The following is a 21,331-nucleotide window of genomic DNA, read 5'->3' as shown; positions in this document are numbered from 1 at the left end:
AGGCAAATATCTTTACAACATCGTTTTGTTTAAAATACGTTATTTAAAGATCACATTCAGTCACATTTCTCTCTCCGTTTAGGTTCGCTGACATCGGTCCCGTACTGTGTATCCATGGAGACCAAAAGGACGCTTTGCAGTTTACGCGCACGAGGCGCGTCCATGTAGATATCTTGACAGTTTAGTATGCTTTGATTGAGCTTCTCTCTACATCTGACATCTCGGTGGTCTAATATAAAAGACGTGCACGGACATATTTTAGGTGACAAAACATTTTTAAAGAAGGCCTTTAATATATAAACAAAAGTTAAAACGGTAAATAACTGTTTTCTAGAAAAAAACTATAAAACAAACTGATCATGCCGTTTTGATAAATAAAAATAATACCCAAGACAATATCAGACAACTGATGGTAGGCCTATTGATTATGAAAACGTGATTAGATAAAGTTACTCAGATAATGTGTGTATATTGTGAGGATTTGTGAGTACCAGGAACCACTGTTTGAATACAATTTTATAAATATTTTATATTTATAAAGGCGAAGATGGAATCAAAAATCCCTTTGAAAATCACAATGAAAGTCTTCAACTAAAATGCTGTCGATCAGAAAATACGCATTTTCCAGTGAAGCACAATTTGTAAAATACAAGCTTTTAGTAGGCAATATTAATTTACTGTGCTGGTAAATCATTGAAAATGCCATCAACACTTCAAACAAGCTCACAAGAATCTCAACATTTATGTTTTATAAGTTGACAGGGGATCATAACTGGCAGGTGTATTCAACTTTTAATGAATTAAGCACATGTCTTAATGGCTTAACAGGGGTCTTCTTAGATCCAGCACGATTAGCCTTTGGTGTGATCTGCCCCTTATTGTCACCTGACCAAGTGTGAGGTTAGCCAATAGATTATGAATGGCTGAAAGGCAGCGGTAGCCACTGTGATATAGAGGCGGAGTCGAGGTTTTGCACTGGCTCCCGCACCCATCGAATCAGTAGACAGTGAGGAGAGAATCTTCATTTTCAACGAGCGAGCCTGAGGGGGGGAACACCGTTTTGCTTCAGTTAACACATAATTCTTTGAAATGTACATAACAAAGAAAAGGAACTCAAGATGTTTACCAAATGAAGTTAACAAAACATAGAACATTTAAAAGAGTCACAGTGGGACAGCAGCAGCTCAGGTCTAGTCTCTTCAGGTAATATCTATGATATAGACAATTCTGTGAGAGTGTAACAAAGGATTAAGGTTCTGCAACCATATCAAATAAATTACAATTAAACTTTTCTGCTGAAGTCACTCATGATACATTTGACTACTAACATGTTAAATAGTGTTATTTTTAATCATTAAATCTGCGTCAAGCTTCAGCTAGCTGCAACAAACCCGGTTGCAAGGGAGAACCTTAAGAGACTCAAAACAATTTGAAATTAACCCCACTGTATATTGTTACAATCGTAATGAGTTTACGTCTAGCCCACTTCCAAATACTATTCTCCAGCTTTGGTTCACTATAGTCCCTGCAACAACCACATATCGGTAGCATTACAGGAATCATATATAATGCAGAGTAGGCTTGTTGTGAAATAGTTTGTTTAGACCTCTCTTCAACAGTCCGTCAGTAGCAAAGATGAACACAGTTTACAATGGCCTCCCTCTGGCTGAAGCGTGTACTGTAGCTTATTAAATCATTACATAATTGACTAAAACCTTAGATAATAAATGGTTGAAATACTTACTATAAAGAACATGATGGCACAAGAGGACCAGGCAAGAGCCACAAAATAGCCATCACTGCCAAAAAGTAAGCCACTCAACACGGTGAGAATCATCCTAGAATCCACAGGGAGAAAAAAATACATTGTTATTATATATCAGGGCTGGGCAAAGTTTAATTTTTTTTTAACTCAACAAAACGATGCGATTAATCGCATAGTACTGGTGAGTTAAACACATTACACGTAGCGACACATTATCATTCATACAATTCATACAAAATGTACTTATTAAGCAAAAGCTAGACCAAGTGATCTTGAGGGAGTTTTATTGACGACTCAGTATGGGTTGAATATGAAACTTACGGAACACCACAGATTTGGGAATTGTTAACAGGCTGTCACTTACTGCAATTGTAATCAGGCAGTCACTCACTGCAAGTGTAATTGAATATATAGCAAGTGGAAATAAAAACAAAAATGATTTCTGATATGAATGTTGACATTCTGTGGGCCAAACCTTTCAAAATCAAAGGAAAAAAATAAAAATAAGAAAGAGAATGTGCATTTATAGTCAATTTGTATTAATCGCAATATCAATTGCAATAGTGCCATCCCTAGTTCCTCAGAAACTGGATTATGTCGTCAATGTCGTAAATGTGAACCGGCCCATTACATCATCAACACCACGCCAACGTAAAACCATTTACTCCCATCCGAAGGAGGGGAGTAGCAGGGTGGAGCTGAACTCCACCCTCACATATCAATCCTTTAAACACAATAATGGGTTGCTCAGAAGGAGATTTATAAAAAGGGAGTGATTTGGACTTAACTATCCTATGCCACGCCACCCCCAGCTTAACCTCTTTGAGACAGCCGTGCCCTTAACCGTGTGTATCCTTAACGTGTGCGTGTGTGTGTGTGTGTGTCTGGCAGTGATCCTTACGCAACGTATTTGTATCCGCTGTAAGCAAGGAGGTCAAACGTGGAGAGGTCGGTGTGCACGGTGAGCAGGTAAAGACTGAGCAGCATCACCAGCACCTCGATGATGATCCAGACCAGAGCCGTACTGGCACACAGTCCAAGCACCTCTGGACTGAATCTGAAACGGACACCAAGAGTTTATCCAGGAGAGAAGCTTAAAAAATTTAAATATAGAATATTGGGTAACTAGCCCCAACCATTGAGTTTCAGTAAATAAAGCTTTCAGAAAAAGTCTAGAAGGTACCTTTGTTGAATGCCGAGGGCCATTCCAGCAAGTAGAATGTACGTAATGAACGCCATTGCTAGAAAGACAAACACGACAGTCAACAAACAGAATTGTTAGGCCTATCCCAAAGTGTGGATAAATAGGAAACGTAATTACTCGGTATGTAAAGATCAGGTGCGTTCACGTCATGTCTTGGCGTCATAGGAGTATCCCGATGGTAACGAACTTCCCAGTCCTGGAAACCAAAATAAACACACATTAAATATAGTTACGACACGGAAACATAGCTATTTGCTGGTCATTGCAAGGACATTGTTTAGATGTTTTTGGTGGATTTGTGGTAGGATATGGGGAGTTAATGTAGTAAGGTACAATCATTACAGTATAATTATTAACCATTGATTTGAACATAAATATGTAAACTAAAATATCTAGGTCTACCAATACAAAACAATATGACTGCAGACAGTGCAGTACAGTCAGTGGCAAACACGTTGTGCACATTATTGTGTGAAAGTGTACCGTGTACATTGTAAGGGAATAGTGGGGCTACCTTGTTGACATAATTAACAACCCCAATAAGTAAGTGAAGAGTGTAATTTAAGCCCAGCCTCATGTGACGTCGGCGATGGTGTTACATGTGTGAATAAAAGGACCAGTGGCATAGTGTAGAGTTGATAAGGTGCTGGTTATCTTTTTGGATGTAGGTTTGAACATAACAAAACAATGTTGGTTATTAGATATGTTGTACCGCCTCTTGCAGTGAACTAGACAATCTCGCCTGTAGAAACACTAGCCGAGATTACCTGATGTGTGTATGGGAACATTAGGAGCATAAGTTTCTTCACGACATATCTGGTGTCCACGGCAAAGAAATACTTCAGCTTGTTCATGGACATGAATCTGCTGATCTGAAAAGCAGAATACAAAGATTAACTTATTTAGAAATGGCAAGCACGGGCCTGTTAATTAGTACCATGCCCAGAGTGAATCATAAGATATTGCTAACATGGAGAGATGCAGGGGTGCAGTGTCCGACGCTTCAGCTTGTTGGCAAATACAGAAGTATCCTGGCGTATAGGGAATATAATGAAATAAATAAATACCTTAGAGTTCCAATGATACCAAAATAATATTTATTTTGTCTTAGTACGTCTACGATCTTGAACATGGTGAATTTTTTTTTTTTTTGTGTGTGATATCCAGAGATTATAAATTGCATGCTTTGCCTATAATTATGATTTCTTGAAAAGAGGACGATTTAATTTGTCTATGTAGCACTAAACAAAATCCATGTAGAAATATTCTGAAGCATCAGCAGACAATGTCTGTCTTATGTCAAAATATCAATTACCGTATTTCTCTAGGCTTCTTAGTTGTACAGAATGCCAGAAAAGTTGGGGATGGGTGCAGGTAAGAACATGGGTCTGAGCAGAATAAATATTGCATCCCCTCTTCAATGCTATTGATGTTATGAATCTCGCATTTTAAGTTTAAGGAGTTCAAATAAAAACATTGTTTCGGGCCAAGACCAAATGAAAAACAGCTATGCAGTCCAAATCACCACGGTAATAGATGGGCTTGAACTCTAACTCATGGGGAGAAAACCTGCTCACTATGCAAGAGGAATTAAATTAAGTTTGCCTGCAAGCATCTATTTCACACCAAGTCATTTGGCAGACCATTTTATCCATGGGATTTACAAGCAAGTCTGAGTAACGAGTTCTAAGAAATTAGATTTCCGGCTTTGTTAGTTCAGTGTGCCTCTACTCTAAACATGGCACCCATCCACAGAGGTCATTTTGTAAGACGAAGCATAATTTGTGTTCACCTCTTTGTTAACCATATCCTTTCCCTGATTGGCCAGTGTTGAACCATACATCATGGCGGCATTGGCCATCGGGTCTGCAAACAGATTGTTTCCTGCAGGGTCTACTTGAGGGCCACCTATGGGGGCTGCCATGCTGTAACCCGGGGTGTAGTATCCCTGACTGTTCATGGCTGGCTGTGAAGAGCTGGTGTCATCAAACAGCAGGGGGTCTGCTGATGGTGGAGGTGCACGGGCTCTTGTCTTTGCTGGGAAAAAAAAGAAACAACAAACAACAAAATAAGAGAGCTCAATTTTTACTATAATGACAATAAAGATGCTGGAGAAGATGCCAACATTTTAATAATTAATTTTAACTTTAGAAAATACATAAAAAACAAGAGCAAGGGATTCACACAGGGTCCCCCATGCAAATAATCTATATGGACTCACTGTATTCACTCACTTTAGATAAAAGCATCAACAAAATGATATGCATTTTAATGTTTAAACTTCAAAACAACTACCGCTCTCATTTTTCACAACCTAAGGCATCGTCAGAACAACATCCCTATAAGCAGTAACCCTATGCACTAGTAACGCTAACCCTGGTAACATCTACACGTTTTAACACAATCCAACAACTCTAGTTCACAGAGCCTGTTTCTGAATCTTACGAACAGATTAAACCTCAAATGTATGCAACTGAATATCGTTCTTACTTGGTCGGTACCCATGATGTGGCAGGTCCATGGTGCGCTGACGTCCACGTAAGCTAAACTAAAACAAAAACAGCAATTTAGCTTACAGTCGTATTCATTCATACATATACAATGCATTGTCCCAGTTACGTTATTTAATACACGGTCAATCATGTAGAACATACTAAGCTGGCTAATGGATCATCGTTATCGTTAGCAACATGCTAATGTTATTGCTAGTTTTGAGTGTACAGCTACTTTTGACTAAAACAGTAAGAGCCTACGGTGCCCGCTTGTAGGAACTGGCGCATTAGAGTCCGTGTTCATTAAAAGCCTGACAACAAAAGTTTACGTTGAAATTAAGATGCAACAGCATGGATTGGTACAACTACCTACCAAGCTAACGGCAATCGCCAACTACGCGGATTTGCGACAAGTTGGGCCTATTCCACTTTCGCACTGGGGTGGGTTCGGTTGACTGTTGCGTGTGCCTGCGTGGCAAGACGCAAGTACGCTCGGCTTTCCAGGCGCTTCCCTTCATCGGTACTTCCGTGTTGTTCTGATGAAATGCAAAACAGACACAGGACGTGCAGTGCATTGGCTTTTCAAATTGCAGTATGTAGATTACCCATGAGGAGATAACCATAGGGAACAATGTGTCTAAAATACAATTAATATCCTTCTACAACGATTTCCAATCTGGAAGGATTTAACCCCACATTAACGTTGCTAATATATCATAGTGTGAATTGCTGACTTTTATTCTAAGTACTTTGAGATTTACATTTTAATCAGAAATATTGTAATGATTCAGTTAGTGTAATGATAAAGATCACTTTCCAACTCTCTAGTTCTCAATATTAATAAAATAACAATAGTATGAAAATACCTTTGCTGTTGACCTTTAAGGCTAGCAGTATAGCCTAGCTTTTGAAATACAATTATTCACCAACAATTCCAAACAAAAATAGCAATACAAATTTAATCTAATATGCAGTGAGACCACAGAATATATACATTGTGTGATCAATATTACATACCATATATTACTCATATCCTCTATATTTTAGGCCTATGATATTTACTCATACACAAACAATTGGGAGGTGATGGCCATCCTCATTAATGGGGCTCTTATGCCACCTCATCCTTGTAATCCAAGGAGAAGTTTCAGCAGTAATATGAGAGACCAATATGCAGACCAAGGGAGGAGTCACCCATGCCGGGAACTCTGTCCTCCAAAGAGTAACAAGGCCAGCAGCTGCCGGTCGTGACACACGTGTGGCGCATATGGTACCCAAAGATTTCCCTTTTAACAATGTCCGTATCCTACAGCGTAATCCACGGTTACTCAAGGGAGTGGAGGTATAGAGGAGGGCCAAGAAATAGTTCAACGAAAAGGTGTAGATCCAGTGAGTCATCTCCTTAAAAATGTAGGCTACTATCAAAAGGAAAGTGATTGCCAAACCACATAGCACAACAGGACATAATTGGTTCTGCTTTGTGGTTGGTTTATTTAATATTTACAGAATAGGCTTCATAATTACACATACGTTGTTATCTCAATATAGGCCTGCAATGTGCTATTTTCTTATTCGGCAAATCTCTTAACACTATCATTTTGGTCTGGTTTCCTTTCGTTTTTTGTTTCCTAACAAAAAATATATTAACAGAGCCACAATCCTTGTGTCGTCTTATATCATGGAGATTTCATCTCTGGTCTGGCCAGGCTGACTGTCAATATTTGAGAGCACTCAAAAGCACTAAAATAAATAAAAATCACCAGGAGGTCAGTAGTATCTGTCAAAGGAAATCTACCGTGCTCTCGAGTGGAAACTGACCAAATATGGTCTTGTACGTCACCGCATGGCGTAGCGTAGTTAGACGACAGTATTTCCCGTAATTCAAAGGGGGCGTGGAAAATCCATACTATTGCTTTATGAGGTTAAATTCCACATCCATTACCGATTCTTCAGCATAAACTATCCCGACCAGTCGCTCCGGACGTCTGAATAGATTCATTCGAGAATTTTGTGGTTATTTGGAGCACCTCTTGGAAAATATTTGTTCATCGTTCACCCCTGGAAGTATTGCTGGTTTGGACTCTACCGAGGACCCGGGTTTACCCCTGTTTTGAATTAGAAAGTTGAATAAGATCAAAAGTCAGATCAAGGATCTTCCAGTACCGACAACAAGGACATAATATTCATCCGAAAGACAACTTAAAACACTAAGATGTATCGAAACTTTGGAAACCAAGGGAGAGGCAACTCGTCTTTCGCCAATAGTGACACCGGGTCGCCAGTGCCACACACTGGCTCAAGTTCTGTATCTCTGGGAGCTGCTAGCACCTCAACCACACAACAGGAGCAGGTACGTTTTCACTCTAGTCTGTTATGATCTATACAGCAGTCCAATAAGACATTATATATATCATGCAGTGTACGATGTTAACATTACCCAATGTGTATATAAAACATTGAGTTAACAAAACGTGTTAACGTGTCTAGGCTTTAGATTCCTATAGGTAAATATAGGTCACACATTTCAAGTCAACCCTTACACTATATAATAATGAACAAAAGTATTTGTAAATGAATGGGTTTGCAGTCTAATGTAACCCTACTTTGTTATTTGCTGACAGAAATTCACCATGGCGGGAAATAGCCAATTTGTACCAAGTCTCAACGCTATCACCACCAACCAGGACCTCCAATGGATGGTCCAGCCTTCCTTTGGGTCTCCACCAGGCCCTTCACAGTCTCCAAGACCCTCTTTCCAAGCTCACTCAGGGATGCGACCAATGGGTCAAAGACAATCCCAAACACACTTTTACAGACATGGGGTCATCCGAGCTGCTTCCCACTCCACAGGTTCCACAAGGCGCAGAAATGATGAACACGTAAGACGTTTGTAATAGCTTCTTTTTTTTAACAACAGTCAGTGAAGCTTTTGAGGTCTATGCATAAAAAAAATGTTTTGAGGCATTGTGGAAGTGGCATGAGTTAAGATCATTGGTTCTGCAATATATAACTCTTATGTCACCTCTGTGTCTGTACAAATATATAGAAAAATACCCAATTGTTACAGGGAGTGTTTTACCCAAATGGAAACCTGAATGAGTGTGTCCTGGAAAATGGCTAAATCCTGGATGTGTCATTAATTTGTAATATCTTTTAGTACTATTGGACAGGGCACTTCTAATCTCCTAAGAACGCCATTCCATTAGGAAACCAGGAGTCCAGCGTTAATTAATAACAAATATTTTAGAAATAGAGTCTCAAGTTAGAGGAAACACATTTATGTTCTTTCAAAGTACTTGATAAGTATCAAATAGATACTAGTAGTTCCATTTGATCAACATCATCATGAAGTCAATATTGAGTGTTTGAGAAGATAAAATCCTTGTAATGTTAAAGAAGTTGCTGAATATGTGTGTGCATGTAAAAGAATGTTCAGTTGAATAGAAAGTGCCGGAAGCACATATAGCTCCCTATCTGGTAGTTGCAATTTCCTTTATACCCACATTGCACATATGGCGTCACTATTTGGAGCTGTCATCGCGGAACTTGCTTAATTCTTGGAGTCGTAATTTCATGGCACAGGAAGTAGGCTATCATGTGACTCATCAGGGCTGGGCACTTGGTGTGACTCACACCCGAGTCATGGCCGGGGTCTGAGTGTGAGTCATCTATCTTCATAGGCGGGAAATACTTGATGAACGGCATAATTACAATTGAGCAATGGGCAGCAGGAATGTGCCCTAGGGTCAAGCGACAAAAGCTTTTTGTCCGTTTCAGAGGGTTTTTGATTTGATGCGATGATTAAATGCAGACACAAGGTGGTAGTATTTCAATCGTATCATTTGGCATAGCTGATTCATGTTAAGATATTTTCATGTCAATGCTTGGAAATAAGTAGTAGCTCTTGGAGCCCAGACATCATATTGAACTCACCGACTCACAGGGATGTGTCATCTCCCTCAAGCCAGCCTTTTGAAATTCATGAACTCGACTTTGCCCAGACAAACAGTTTTGTTTGGGTTAGGGTTAGTTTTTGCTTTTGCTAATGTAATTGTAATTATTGTAATGACAGTTATCACCAGAAGAGATGGAGAGGCGGATGATTCGGAGAGAACGGAACAAACTGGCTGCTGCAAAGTGTCGTAACCGCCGCCGGGAGTTGACTGACACACTACAAAATGTGAGTAATTAACGTCACAAAGGATGATTTTGTTAATTGAATGACCTGACTATTTAGTCGTGTTTCAGAATTGGGACATTACTGAGGTAAACGTTATCTTATTTTCCTATCCAGGAGACTGACGAGTTGGAAGGGGAAAAGTCCCGTCTTCAGAAGGAAATCACTGAACTACAGAAGAAGAAGGACAAGCTAGAGCTCGTCCTGGAAGCCCACCGTCCCATCTGTAAAATCGAAGACTCCAGCTCCGACTCCGACTCCCGCCCACCGCTGTCAATGTTGCGGGGAATCAAGATGGAACCAGAGAGCTCAGAGCAGCCCGGGCCTTCGTCAAAACCTCAGTCAGCAAAGAGGCTCGCCAAGCCCAAACCAAAGATAACTATCCCGCCCAAGCCCGCGACAACACTGGCTACTGTGATCAGTGCCCCCGAATCTGAATCCCTCCACACGCCCATCCTTATGTCCACTCCATCTTTTACTCCCTTCACCGCAAATTTAGTCTTCACCTATCCCTCCGCCCCTCTAGACAGCCTGGCCTCTGGTACATCCCATGCCACTTCTTCCTCCTCTTCCTCCCACCATGCTAATCCCCAACACTCTCTCAACCTCGCCGCCCAACACTGTGGCATAGCTCATCGTCGTAGCAGCAGCAGCGGTGACCAATCCGATCACTCCCTTCACTCCCCGACCATCATCTCTCTTTGATTGACAACTCTGGTGTCATGGTTGAACATTCGTTTACAGTATCTCCTGGGGAATAGAGTACAACAGCACATAACACATATGAAATCGATCTCAATGATTACTATGATGTCAATTCTGTTGCTTATTTAGATACCCCGAACCTACATATAGTGTATTTTCTTTACTGTTTTTTCTTACTGGGCATTACCTAGATATACTATGCATATTACTGGGATAATAGGGTTATAGTTACATTTGTTTTGAGCATAACCATAGAACACGTTAAAACATTTACTGATACGTTTATGATGAATGTATTGAAAAGATTTTTTTTTGAGAGAAGCATTTATATTTGACTGTTTAATCTAATTTTGCTGAATAACAAATGTGATAGCATTACAGTGAAATTCTTCCTGTACTGTGTTTCTCACATTAAGGAAGTGTTGGCTATTTATACAAACCTATTTTTTATAATATAATAGAATTTAAAATAATTGAAAAGTAATGATTGACTACTTAGGCTGGACCTAGCAGCTCATATTCAGTTTTAAAATTCCAATAATATATTTATTTTGGAGAGCATAATATATTTTTTGATAAAACTGTTATTCTGACTAATTGAACGTTTTTTTTGGTGTGATATGCCTTATACTTGACCTTTTTCAAAGCTGCTATCTTTCAAAGTTGGTTAAAGGGTTTGAGAATTGATAGTGTGCAATCCTAGGGTCCTAATGCTTATTGTGTAACATCAAAGTAGCGGATGAATGACACTTTGTTAAACTTTGTGGGCAAAAGCACCAATACCTATGCAGACTTCTTTGCTGTCCAACAAAAAAAACGAGGATTCTCCAAGTGTGTCTCTGGTTAAGTGGATAGGACATTGATAGACACAAGTGTCATAGAATACAACTTATTTTCAAAATGAAGCATGTTTTCTAAAGTTAAATACAGAAGGAAAGATCAGAACACAATCAAGAGTCACACCCATTGTATTTAAAGCTCTTCAATTCATTAAGAGCATAACCCAGCAATAACAGCCAACAATAAAGCAAACCTCTTTCAATCCATGTGCATTATCTATAATAGAAAGGGAAGGTGTGTAGGGATAAACTGCAAGATAATACTGATAAGGAAAAGCATGGTAATAATAGGGTATCTCTAATGTTACAGAGTTAACACAAAACTTTGATTCATATTAACCCTTAATATTGCAAACTTAAAGACATGTGTTTGTTTCCAATGTGAGGCCTACTAATTTAAATAACAACAATGTAACTACAGAATAAAGTACAGGTGACTTAAAACAACTTTCCTTTCTATTTATGTGTATAAATAACTGTAAAATTGTAGACTTTCCAGTTTGATACAAAGAGTTCCAGTTTTCATACAAAAGTGTTAAACGTTAAGCATTAGCACTTCATTTTTCTAAGAGGTCCAGTGTTATCAGTGATGCAAATCCAAGACCTAAACTGACATGAAGACTTTTTTTCAGCGCTTCACATTATGAACAACCTTCAAGTAAACTCAAAGGGCCTGAAAAACCAGGGTCGCCTATTGGCCCTTATTAACTGTGATGATCCCCATGCATGGCACTCCGATCCTTTCCTGAGGAATAGAATGCATAAACGGTCACACATAGCTATAGGCGTGTAACAAAAAGAAAACGTATTCAAAAAGTGGTATTTTTTGACGCAATGTATCTATCTCAGTGCCTGTGGACTTCAGTAGACTTTATGGCTCAAATCTGATTTGATTGCATCTTTAGATATCCATCATATCTTTGTCCAGTGCAATAATAAACGGCCAGCACCAGTGTAGGCTATTCCAGTGCATGAAGTAACATCATATGCAAAACCTTTTTTTGTGTGGCAATTTCTTAAGTAATAATCTACAACTGAATGGCGAAAAGTCCCCACTACTGACATAATAAGTAATGCTAAATTAATTAATCAAGTCAAGTCATTTCAAAAGGATCCAGCAAAACAAAATTACAAAGAAAAATCGGAGAATCAGTCAGGTGAAGGAACTAATGCAATTACTATTTTTCATTTTTCTTTTTTTATCTGATTATTATGGAATTCACCGACAAAGCCTCCCGTGCAGTTTATTGTCTTCAACCGGAGAACCCTCTCAACCAAATGATGTCCTCCTGTCATCAGGTGAGCACACCAGATGAAGTTGGTCTGGACTCCCAACGCTGCCTGTGCTTGAGCTCCCGTCCCCCAAGTCCCGGGCCACCATGCAGGGGAGGTTGAGCTCAGTCGACCCACCGGGGCTCGAGTCACTTCGACTGACACATTCCTCCTCCAGGACCAAACAGAGCTCCTTAAGATCCAAATTTTCCTTGACCAGTCCGTCCTGCATTCGCTCCAGGTCTGCAAGTTTCTTCAAGTATCCGCCAAGGTCTTCCCGCATCACTTTAGCCGCATGGTGCCCAAACAGCTGCCATTCTCTTGCCAGCTTTTTAACTTTTAGGCGATCGTCGTCAAGAAAACAGCAAAGGTCTCGCAACTCTGTGTTTTCTTCTTGTAGACGCTGATTGATGACTTTCAGCTCCCTGATTTCCAGGAGGTGTCCCTGCAGCTGTTTATTTACTTCTTTGATCAGACGTCCACGTTGAATGAGAGCAGACATCTTTTCGGACTCCTCTTTACGCAGTCGGCTCAGTAGTTCTTCCTTGGAGCAAGCCATTAACTCGTCGTCGGACATCTTTGATAATTCTCTCTTAAAGACCTCGCTGTCGCTACCCATCTTTTTGTATCCAACTAGGCCGACAATACCTGAGATATAGATGCAGTTTGCTAACTGCAAACGATATAGCCCCCGTCGATATTTACAAATATTCCGGATAGTCAAATTGTGACATTAAATCTGCAGAATGGCCCGTTGGAAATTGCAGTCTATGTATGAAAATTTGAATATGGTAGAATAAAAAACGGCGATAGGCACGGGAGAGGCTTCTGTTTGGGTTAGTGCATTCCTCCAGAATTAGGTTAGGCACCCAATGGCTTTCCCCGGTTATCGTGGTCTTGGATGAAAACAGAGAAATCTGAAAAAGCCAACGGTTCTCACTCGATATCCTCCTATTGGACCGAATTGAAGAGGCCTTATGGGACACTGAAATGTCATATAGTTGCCTATGAGTCCCTCGATCCCAACTACTGTGTTTCTATCCTATAATCAATACGATTTTAACTAGGTACACGCGAAAAAAACACGATACATCATCGTTTTACGTCGCATTCGAGGCGGCGAGCCATTAAAACGACGCGCTGTGACAGCGTGCTGATGGGGTGGCTTGGTTTAAATGAACTCCTTTACCGTGGATTGGCGAATGCATCGATTGGACAAAATCTTGTTGTTCTTCAGGACCAACAATACGAACGAAGATCTTGAATATTGTCCGATACGGTCAACATATATTTTGCACCATGCTCCGCTCATCCTCTTGTGCTGGACGATAACAATGTCCGCCTCCTCCACTTTCACTGCTGACGACTAGTGTAAAATAGGCCTACCATAAACATTCGTTCACCCGTGGTTGGCACTGCTTCTCCCAGGTAGCCCAAGCCCGAGATGCGCATGTATAGCCTACTAAGCAGGATCTTGTCGAATGGTCGTAAGAAAAACGCCGTTAGGTCCACTTAATTTGAATTTGCAGCTCCGCCGCTGCAATCTGAAAATATGAGGATGCCTGCGTAAATACAGTATGCCCCTGTGCTGTGAAATCTAGGGTCGTGCGCCCCCACATGGACTAGAAAAGAATAAGCGTAGGCCAAAAATCTAAAATAAATAGGCGCGCTTTATTGGTAACTTTGCTGGTTAACTGTTCACGAACACAGCCTCAAAACAATGTAAGAATTGTGATACATAGTTTGTCAGGCACACACACACACACACACACACACACACACACACACACACACACACACACACACACACACACACACACACACACACACACACACACACACACACACACACACACACACACACACACACACAGAGAGCATATAGTATGCCTGCCACTCTTGGTGGTGCTTACGCACAAACTGGAAAGTGTGACTTCAGGCAATTCCATGCTTTCAGCTCATGCGGCCACATCCTTCCGTCCTCTGGGCCACTTCTATTGTTTCCCTGAAGCCAGAACAATGATGGGTGTTAACCGTGTCAAGGGAACCGTGGATGATATCAGGGTATCATGAGGTTAGGTCCAACAAAAAGACAGTCGACTGAGTTATTTTCCTCCCTTTGTGATAGTGACGGACACATGCAGTAACAGTAAATCAGAGGGGCGAGGAAAGGGATTTAAGGGGATTTATTCTGGATAAACCGGCGGAGGAGAGGAGCAGACACAGTTTCAACGCAGTGGCCTATATGTCAGCACTGCATTGATTGTGAAATATAAAATAGCTAAATATAGACAACCTCCTTAATTATGAAGCGAATATAACATTCTGATAATGAGGAAAATATTAAAAACAAGCACATACAATATTCAACAATTCAACACATTATTGGTATTTGAGTTTACCAAATAGAATGTCTTTCCGAATTTTAAGAAAATGTACTGATTTTCATCTTTAGAAACAAATTAGGCTATTAACTTTTACGTAAGGGATAGCATGTTTTCTGACCGAGTAATCTATTACAGTTCGATATAATATCGAACATGCATTTTCGACTGAGACACAAATTTACATTTGTCATTGTTGTGAACATTTTTGGATATCTATTTAATTAATTTAAACATAAAATTCCCTTATTTAAATCAGTCTACAAAGCGCACGGCTTTGGGAAGGTTTCCGGTCATGTGACGAAACCTACCGGATGTGCTGCATGACTGCTGTTGTTGACACTGGCTGTCACTTAGGCTTTAGTGTTTTTAACTATACCTTTTCTATTAACTTACTCCTAATGTGGCTAAGTTAACCAACGTGTGAAAGCTAATCGTCGCTGCTGTAAATGGCTTTGGAGATCACGTCAAGCAAATACAGTTGATAGATATTGAAGTGAACGTAGTTATAGCTAGCATCTTATAGCTTTTTGGAAGAGCAATACGTAAGAGAAGACGTCGCCGTTGTTATTATATTAATAGCTATTTAAATTATGCTTCGTTTGGTAAATGCTTGTACTGTGGTAACGTAATGCTAAATGTCGCAAAGTTGTATTGATTTTGTTTTTCCACCCTGCTTCCTAGACGATGGCGGTAGAGCTTGATGTATTTGTGGGGAACACCACCATCATGGATGAGGAGGTTTATCAGCTGTGGCTTGATGGCTATACAGGTATTGACCCAGAGCATGGTACATTCTACTTACATCATGTAGAACTATTATAGCTGTCGTTGTTATATTACAGATTTGATCCGATTATCTGCCCCTCGACAGTAAACGATGCAGTTAAGTGGCGAATGGGCAGCGAGGGGATGGAGGAATACGAGGCGAGTGCCGAAGTCGTAATGAGTGACACTATGGACCAGTACAGAACTTTCCAGATGTGTGAACGTCTGCTGCACAACCCCACCAAGCTGGCCAACCAGCTGCTGTTCCAGATCCCGCCCCATCGGCAGGCTATGCTCATAGAGAGGTGTGACGTCGTTCTGTATCACCCTGTTCTGTGACCATATTCATGGCTTGATATTTTGACTTACCCGTCTAAGTTAAAGGGCCCTCTTTTTTGTTCCATTTAGTTTGCTTAACAACGTTTGTTTTATGTGGTTCCATTTTTATTACTTCATGGGCACATTTTGTACCCTTCTTTTATAGTTATTACGGTTGAACTTAAGAAGCCTGAAAACAGACACAGATGAGCAGACGTTCATACATTCCCAAGCTTGGTTCAAATGTTAGCTCTAAAAGCATTCATATGTTGTTTTATATGCTGTTTATAAGCTGTCATAAATATTATGCCACTGTATGAGCAATCACTAGTTGTTTTTCCCCTCCCTGTACATATAGATACTATACGTTTGATGACGTGTTTGTACGGGAGGTCTTGGGCAAAAAACTATCAAAGGGAACCAAGAAAGACCTCGATGACGTCAGCTCAAAGACGGGCATCACTCTGAAGAGTTGTAGACGGCAGGTTGGTTCAAGGTTTTCTTCTCCAATAATTCCATTTGACCACATACCATAGTAAGACCCAGAACAGACTGTATTCATGGTGGAGATTATTGTTTTATTATATTTTTTGATTCGAATGGTTCCCAATTAAAATAAATGTAGTCTCTGTCATTATCCCTCTGTAAAATAAAGTAATTTGTTATTTTCTTTGGCACTTTTTGAACACATTTGAAGTAGTCCCTGAAAATGTGATGCACTCTCCCTTATATTGTCTTCCAGTTTGACAACTTCAAGCGTGTGTTCAAAGTCGTGGAAGAACTCAAGGGACCCCTGGTCGAGAACATTCGCCAAAACTTTATTCTCTCTGACAAGCTGGCCAGGTACTGCCTGTTCATAATAAGCACACACAAACACACTGAATCTTGTGGCTTATTTCAGAAAAAAGATCTGACCAAATGGTTTCAGTTTGAGACTGAACACAATAGCCTAATTTAAATCATATTCATGAAGAACATGTTTTGCTGATCTGTTTGTTGACGGGTATATAGCAAAAACTACGTATGTACTAGAAGAGAGAAGAAAAACAACATCTTTCTTTTAATGGTTCCCTTTGCCAGCAACCGTAATGCCTTGTCTCTCTCATTGCAGGGATTATGCGGCAATAGTTTTCTTTGCCAACAATCGGTTTGAGACGGGGAAGAGAAAACTGCAGTATCTCACGTTCCAGGACTTTGCTTTCTGCGCCGGCCAGCTCATCAAAAACTGGACAGTAGGAGCTGTGGGTGAGTCAGTGTATGAAATGTGTTAAAGTTGTTTACAAGGTTGGAAACAGTTATTCTAGTGACTCTCATCATCTCTTAACATGGACCCTTTGGAATATGGTTATGTATATGTGTATTTCAGTGGTTTTATTGCATTGCGTCTTGTTCATCCTCACTCATAAATATCGTGTTTCACCCACTCCAAACTGAAATTTGTTTTCAGTTGACGGTCCCGGGCCAAATGGTAGTTTAACAAGCCTGCTGTGGAATAGTTAAAGTTAGATTTAAACAGGGTTAGGGAACACTCCTTGTTAAATCTCCCATAAACCTAGCCGTTTTTTCCCCCAGTACCAATCCCCCCATGCTGTTTATAAAGCGGTGTAGAGTAACAATGTTTAAATACTTTTTTACAGTACTTTAGTAGTTTTGGGAGTATCATTAATATACTTGAATTTTGATATTTCTGTAGACTTTACTTTTACTCATTCTTTTCTCGCTAAAATATAAAACTTTGGCGCTAGTAGATCTAATCAGACTTTTGTAATTTAAGCGTGTTGACTTTTACTTAAGGGATTTTCTTACGGATTTTAACTTTAACCGTAGTCACTTTTAACTAAGAAAAATTTCATTAGACTTAAGTTTGACTTTCTATCACTATATACAACACTGCAGAGTGCTCTACATAAACTTGAAAAGTTTAGCATCGTTCTTCCTGTGTGTAAAACGGACTCTTTGAAGGTATTTCTGTACGTCTTAGATAACATGGTGGAAGACATGGACGTAGATCTGGACAAAGAATTTCTACAAGACCTGAAAGAGCTGAAGATATTGATAACGGACAAGGATCTGCTGGATCAACACAAAAGGTGACTCAATATGTTCAGTATAGAATCCGACAATCTACTTGTTTTATTAGGTATTTTTTAGTTTAAACCTCTTATTATTTAGTCAACTTTTAAATAGTATATGCGCTAATAATTATAGCAATGATTAATACATCATTTGAACGAAGCAATCAGTTTCAGGCAGTTAATCCGTCTCTTCTGTCCCCATCTCTACTCCTATTCCTCCAGTCTGGTTTGCACAGCTCTCAGGGGAAAGACGAAAGTGTACACAGAGATGGAGACCAACTTCAAGGTGCGTGGGACGCTACATGCACATTAGTCATTAGTAGCGTCGCTGTAAATTGAGTCACAAGAGTTTTAAATCATGTCATTATATTTCATACCGTTGTTCCTTTTTTTGACCCCGAAAGAATCTTTCACGGGGGCTGGTCAACATCGCAGCGAAACTCACAAATACAAAAGATGTCAGAGATTTCTTCATCGATCTGGTGGAGAAGGTAGATGTATTTGATTTTAATGTAAATACAGTCTGCTCCCTATTGTCTATTGCTGCATAATATCTAATGCTAGTCCTCCAAATGACCTCTGTATTCTCGGTAACCAAACGTAGAGTAAGCAGATTCCGAAAGGATCTGGTTGCTCAAAATGTGTCTACCGAAAGTACAGACGTGTAGGCTGGAGCATTAGAAAGAAACCTTTGCAGTCACTCGTCTGACCGAGAGACTAACGCGAGTCCCCTTCCTCTAGTTCATCGAGCCCTGTCGCTCTGACCGCTGGGCCTCCGCAGACATGAGGCTCTACCTCACCCACTACACCAACTCTGCACTCCTCCTGGACACATTCAAGTAGGTTCCCCTCGAGCCGCTGAGCCTGCTTCAACGGCCAACGGCATCACGATGCTAACACCAATTATACCACGTCATTGTCTAGATCTAGTGACCTAGGAACATTGGGAGTTGGAACAAGGCCATTACCACTTCATGAAATACATTTCAGTGGCAGTCCATTATGACCTACGTTATATAAAGGGGGAGAGTGAACTGGCTAGGGTTTCTGTTTCCAGGCCCGGATATGAAGTATCGAAAGGTACCTGGTCATATCCCCAATGTCAGCAGCCTACTTGTGGGCCCGCCTGAGTAAAATGCCTTTCCCCAACCTGCTCCTTAATAACCTGTATCTGAATTCACTGTAATTCGCTTTGGAAGTGTCTGCAGTATTACTAAATAGCAAATGATAAATATAGGGAGGAGAATTGCTTACCATGTGTAAATATTAAGGCTTCTCTCCTTCAATGCGGGTTATGATTTTAGCCTCGGTAGTTTAGGGGTTTTGAAGCGATGCCATTTAATTTACCGTTCCTCTTCTGCCAGTGGGTGTCACCCTACCCTCCTCTAGTTTGGGAGACTGTAGTTACCTTGTTTCTCCCGTAGCCACCCTGGAATGTAGTTAAGGGTTTACACAACCCCAGTACCACCACACACTCAACAAAAGCCATATTCATCCCACAAACCGAAAAACAAAAAAAAAACACGAAACTAAAATTAGACTGAATGAACAAAGACTGCTTCACTTGTTCATTTCTCCAGTGGGGTTTGTAATGACAGGTTGTCATGAGGCTGTACAGTCAGTCGTGGCTAAATATATTTACAGTTCCTTCTCTCTCTTGTGTTTCAGATATCAAGTTGTGTGGGACCGATACATGGGAGTCATTAAAAGCTGTATCTTCAAAATGTACCACGACTGACAGTCCGTCTCCGTTCATCATCAGCGTCCAAAGTTGTCCCATTTGCTCATTTATTCTCTCTGTCTCCCCCTCATCATCATGGACTTTATTTTCTAGGTACCCCCAAATGTCTACTTTCTCTACTCCTCTCTCCGGGATCATTGACCAACGATTTGTTCATGTTAAAGGGGACTTTGGTCCTCTTGGCCGTCTCTCTATTTTTCTGTAAATAAAATCAACCTATTTGCATTTAATTTTTTTTTTGGAGTTTTGTATTTATTATTGATCTGTTGAAGTAAATGAAGGACGTTTATGAGTATATGACGACTGTCACGGCCCTAAACATAGACATTACATTTACAGTTGAAGGTGCAATGTGCTCCTCAGTTTTAGACATCGAGCTACTGTATCTCTCCATATATCACATTCTTAAGACCTGAGGTGCCCGACATTAAGTGTGTGGTCATGTTCTCATGACAACGCGGGTGGCGCACCACCCCTCGGACAATTGGACGTTGGTGGGAGGTGGTGGTGGTGGTGACAAGTGATTGAGTGGGACGTTTTAACAAGCAGCCCCTCTGTCCTGACAGCTGTCGCCTCAACCAATAGAACCGCAAACACACAAACAAACCTGGCACTATTTGAAGGGTTTGGTTCTCAAAACACCGTAAATAGAGCGTTCTCAGTAGGTGGCTGCTTTTGTTGCTTCAGGTTGACAGGTCAGCAAAAGCTGTAGTGGCTTTCCATATGGTAAAATTCTCACTGTGAAGCATCCTTTTGATATATATATATATATACACACACATTTCTGAGCATTGACTTGGACCATTGCTAGTTATAAGTGAGTAATCAGTTATATTTGGATTAATACAAAGACACATACTTAAAGCAAAACTACTCCTTCCTTACAGTGGTGCGCTATTCATTCGAGCAGCAATGGCCGACACAATTAGGAAGCACCGAAGGAGTAACAGTCAAATCTTGTCAGCGGCCCAAGAAAACCCTCCCACAGTTTACATGTTTAGTGAAATGCGCTTGCTCATTTTCCAAGTGTCTGCTACCTCTCTCAGTCTCCCTCTCTCTCTCTACTTTCCTCTCCGCTACTCTCTAATTTTACTCTACATTCCATTAAGGTCTTTTTTCGGCGGCTATAAATATCCCTAATTTCAGATTGGGAGAGAGACCTAGGCTGCAGTCTAGCGCCGTCGTTCTATGGAAAATTGGCCGAAAAAGAAAAATATGGCGGCCTGGGTCCAGATACATGGGGGGTAAATGGAACAGATGAGGGGCGGGGGAGCTTGGAGGCTGCTCGCAGGGGAGGTGTGTGTGTGTGTGTGTGTGTGTGTTGGGGAGGGGGGGGGTAGTTTAAATGAAACCAGGTGTGCTGTATGACCAGTGAGACGAGGCATTGGGTAAGGGATGAGGAGGACTAGGAGGAGGAGGGGGGTGGAGGAGGAGGAGGAGGAGGAGGAGGAGGAGGAGGGAGAGGGTGGGGAGTGGGGGGGGGGGGTGTGAATCTATGCAAGTTGTTGTTCCGCCCGAGATTTGGACGGTTTTGAGTATTTGGGCCGCAGACCAGGAATTTGCATCCTGGGGGGTCAAGGAATGAGGGGGG

General features: G+C 40.7%; 4 protein-coding genes across 4 annotated transcripts; 2 read left to right on the top strand and 2 right to left on the bottom strand.

The window, feature by feature from the left end:
- Positions 1–265: 265 nt before the first annotated feature.
- yif1a (Yip1 interacting factor homolog A (S. cerevisiae)) lies at positions 266–5,984 on the bottom strand. Its single transcript, XM_056600719.1, has 9 exons — positions 5,835–5,984; positions 5,460–5,517; positions 4,762–5,006; positions 3,737–3,841; positions 3,087–3,165; positions 2,949–3,006; positions 2,667–2,822; positions 1,745–1,838; positions 266–1,040 (listed from the first exon to the last, which is right to left on the bottom strand). Exons 2-9 carry the CDS (start codon positions 5,488–5,490, stop codon positions 882–884), a joined length of 927 nt encoding a protein of 308 aa, XP_056456694.1. The 5' UTR covers positions 5,491–5,517; positions 5,835–5,984; the 3' UTR covers positions 266–881.
- Positions 5,985–7,378: 1,394 nt separating this feature from the next.
- fosl1a (FOS like 1, AP-1 transcription factor subunit a) lies at positions 7,379–12,815 on the top strand. The gene is made up of 4 exons (XM_056600768.1): positions 7,379–7,811; positions 8,083–8,340; positions 9,534–9,641; positions 9,756–12,815. Exons 1-4 carry the CDS (start codon positions 7,674–7,676, stop codon positions 10,341–10,343), a joined length of 1,092 nt encoding a protein of 363 aa, XP_056456743.1. The 5' UTR covers positions 7,379–7,673; the 3' UTR covers positions 10,344–12,815.
- Positions 10,346–14,069, bottom strand: ccdc85b (coiled-coil domain containing 85B). The gene has a single exon (XM_056600769.1). The coding sequence runs from the start codon at positions 13,071–13,073 to the stop codon at positions 12,453–12,455; it is 621 nt and encodes a 206-aa protein (XP_056456744.1). The 5' UTR covers positions 13,074–14,069; the 3' UTR covers positions 10,346–12,452.
- Positions 14,070–15,135: 1,066 nt separating this feature from the next.
- On the top strand, positions 15,136–19,981 carry fibpa (fibroblast growth factor (acidic) intracellular binding protein a). The gene is made up of 11 exons (XM_056600350.1): positions 15,136–15,383; positions 15,523–15,610; positions 15,713–15,911; positions 16,283–16,409; positions 16,667–16,767; positions 17,036–17,169; positions 17,906–18,014; positions 18,222–18,285; positions 18,404–18,490; positions 18,741–18,838; positions 19,668–19,981. The coding sequence occupies exons 2-11, from the start codon at positions 15,526–15,528 to the stop codon at positions 19,735–19,737; spliced, it is 1,074 nt and encodes a 357-aa protein (XP_056456325.1). The 5' UTR covers positions 15,136–15,383; positions 15,523–15,525; the 3' UTR covers positions 19,738–19,981.
- The last annotated feature ends 1,350 nt before the right edge of the window (positions 19,982–21,331 follow it).

The sequence above is a fragment of the Gadus chalcogrammus genome, chromosome 10 (genome assembly GCF_026213295.1).
Source record: "Gadus chalcogrammus isolate NIFS_2021 chromosome 10, NIFS_Gcha_1.0, whole genome shotgun sequence".
In the NCBI taxonomy this organism is placed as follows: Eukaryota; Metazoa; Chordata; class Actinopteri; order Gadiformes; family Gadidae; genus Gadus; species Gadus chalcogrammus.
Note: the sequence above shows the minus strand (reverse complement) of the source record. Positions and strands in the feature narration are given on the sequence as shown.

Excerpts from the sequence above, each read along its gene's own strand:
- yif1a (XM_056600719.1), bottom strand. The coding sequence starts at position 5,490 with ATGGACCTGCCACATCATGGGTACCGACCAA. Across the intron at positions 3,842-4,761 it reads AGGATATGGTTAACAAAGAG|ATCAGCAGATTCATGTCCAT; the intron begins GTGAACACAAAT and ends TCTGCTTTTCAG. Across the intron at positions 3,007-3,086 it reads ACCTGATCTTTACATACCGA|CAATGGCGTTCATTACGTAC; the intron begins GTAATTACGTTT and ends TTGTCTTTCTAG.
- fosl1a (XM_056600768.1), top strand. The coding sequence starts at position 7,674 with ATGTATCGAAACTTTGGAAACCAAGGGAGAGGCAACTCGTCTTTCGCC. Across the intron at positions 7,812-8,082 it reads CAACCACACAACAGGAGCAG|AAATTCACCATGGCGGGAAA; the intron begins GTACGTTTTCAC and ends ATTTGCTGACAG. Across the intron at positions 8,341-9,533 it reads GGCGCAGAAATGATGAACAC|TTATCACCAGAAGAGATGGA; the intron begins GTAAGACGTTTG and ends TTGTAATGACAG.
- ccdc85b (XM_056600769.1), bottom strand. The coding sequence starts at position 13,073 with ATGGGTAGCGACAGCGAGGTCTTTAAGAGAGAATTATCAAAGATGTCC.
- fibpa (XM_056600350.1), top strand. The coding sequence starts at position 15,526 with ATGGCGGTAGAGCTTGATGTATTTGTGGGGAACACCACCATCATGGAT. Across the intron at positions 15,912-16,282 it reads CAGGCTATGCTCATAGAGAG|ATACTATACGTTTGATGACG; the intron begins GTGTGACGTCGT and ends CTGTACATATAG. Across the intron at positions 18,015-18,221 it reads CTGCTGGATCAACACAAAAG|TCTGGTTTGCACAGCTCTCA; the intron begins GTGACTCAATAT and ends CTATTCCTCCAG.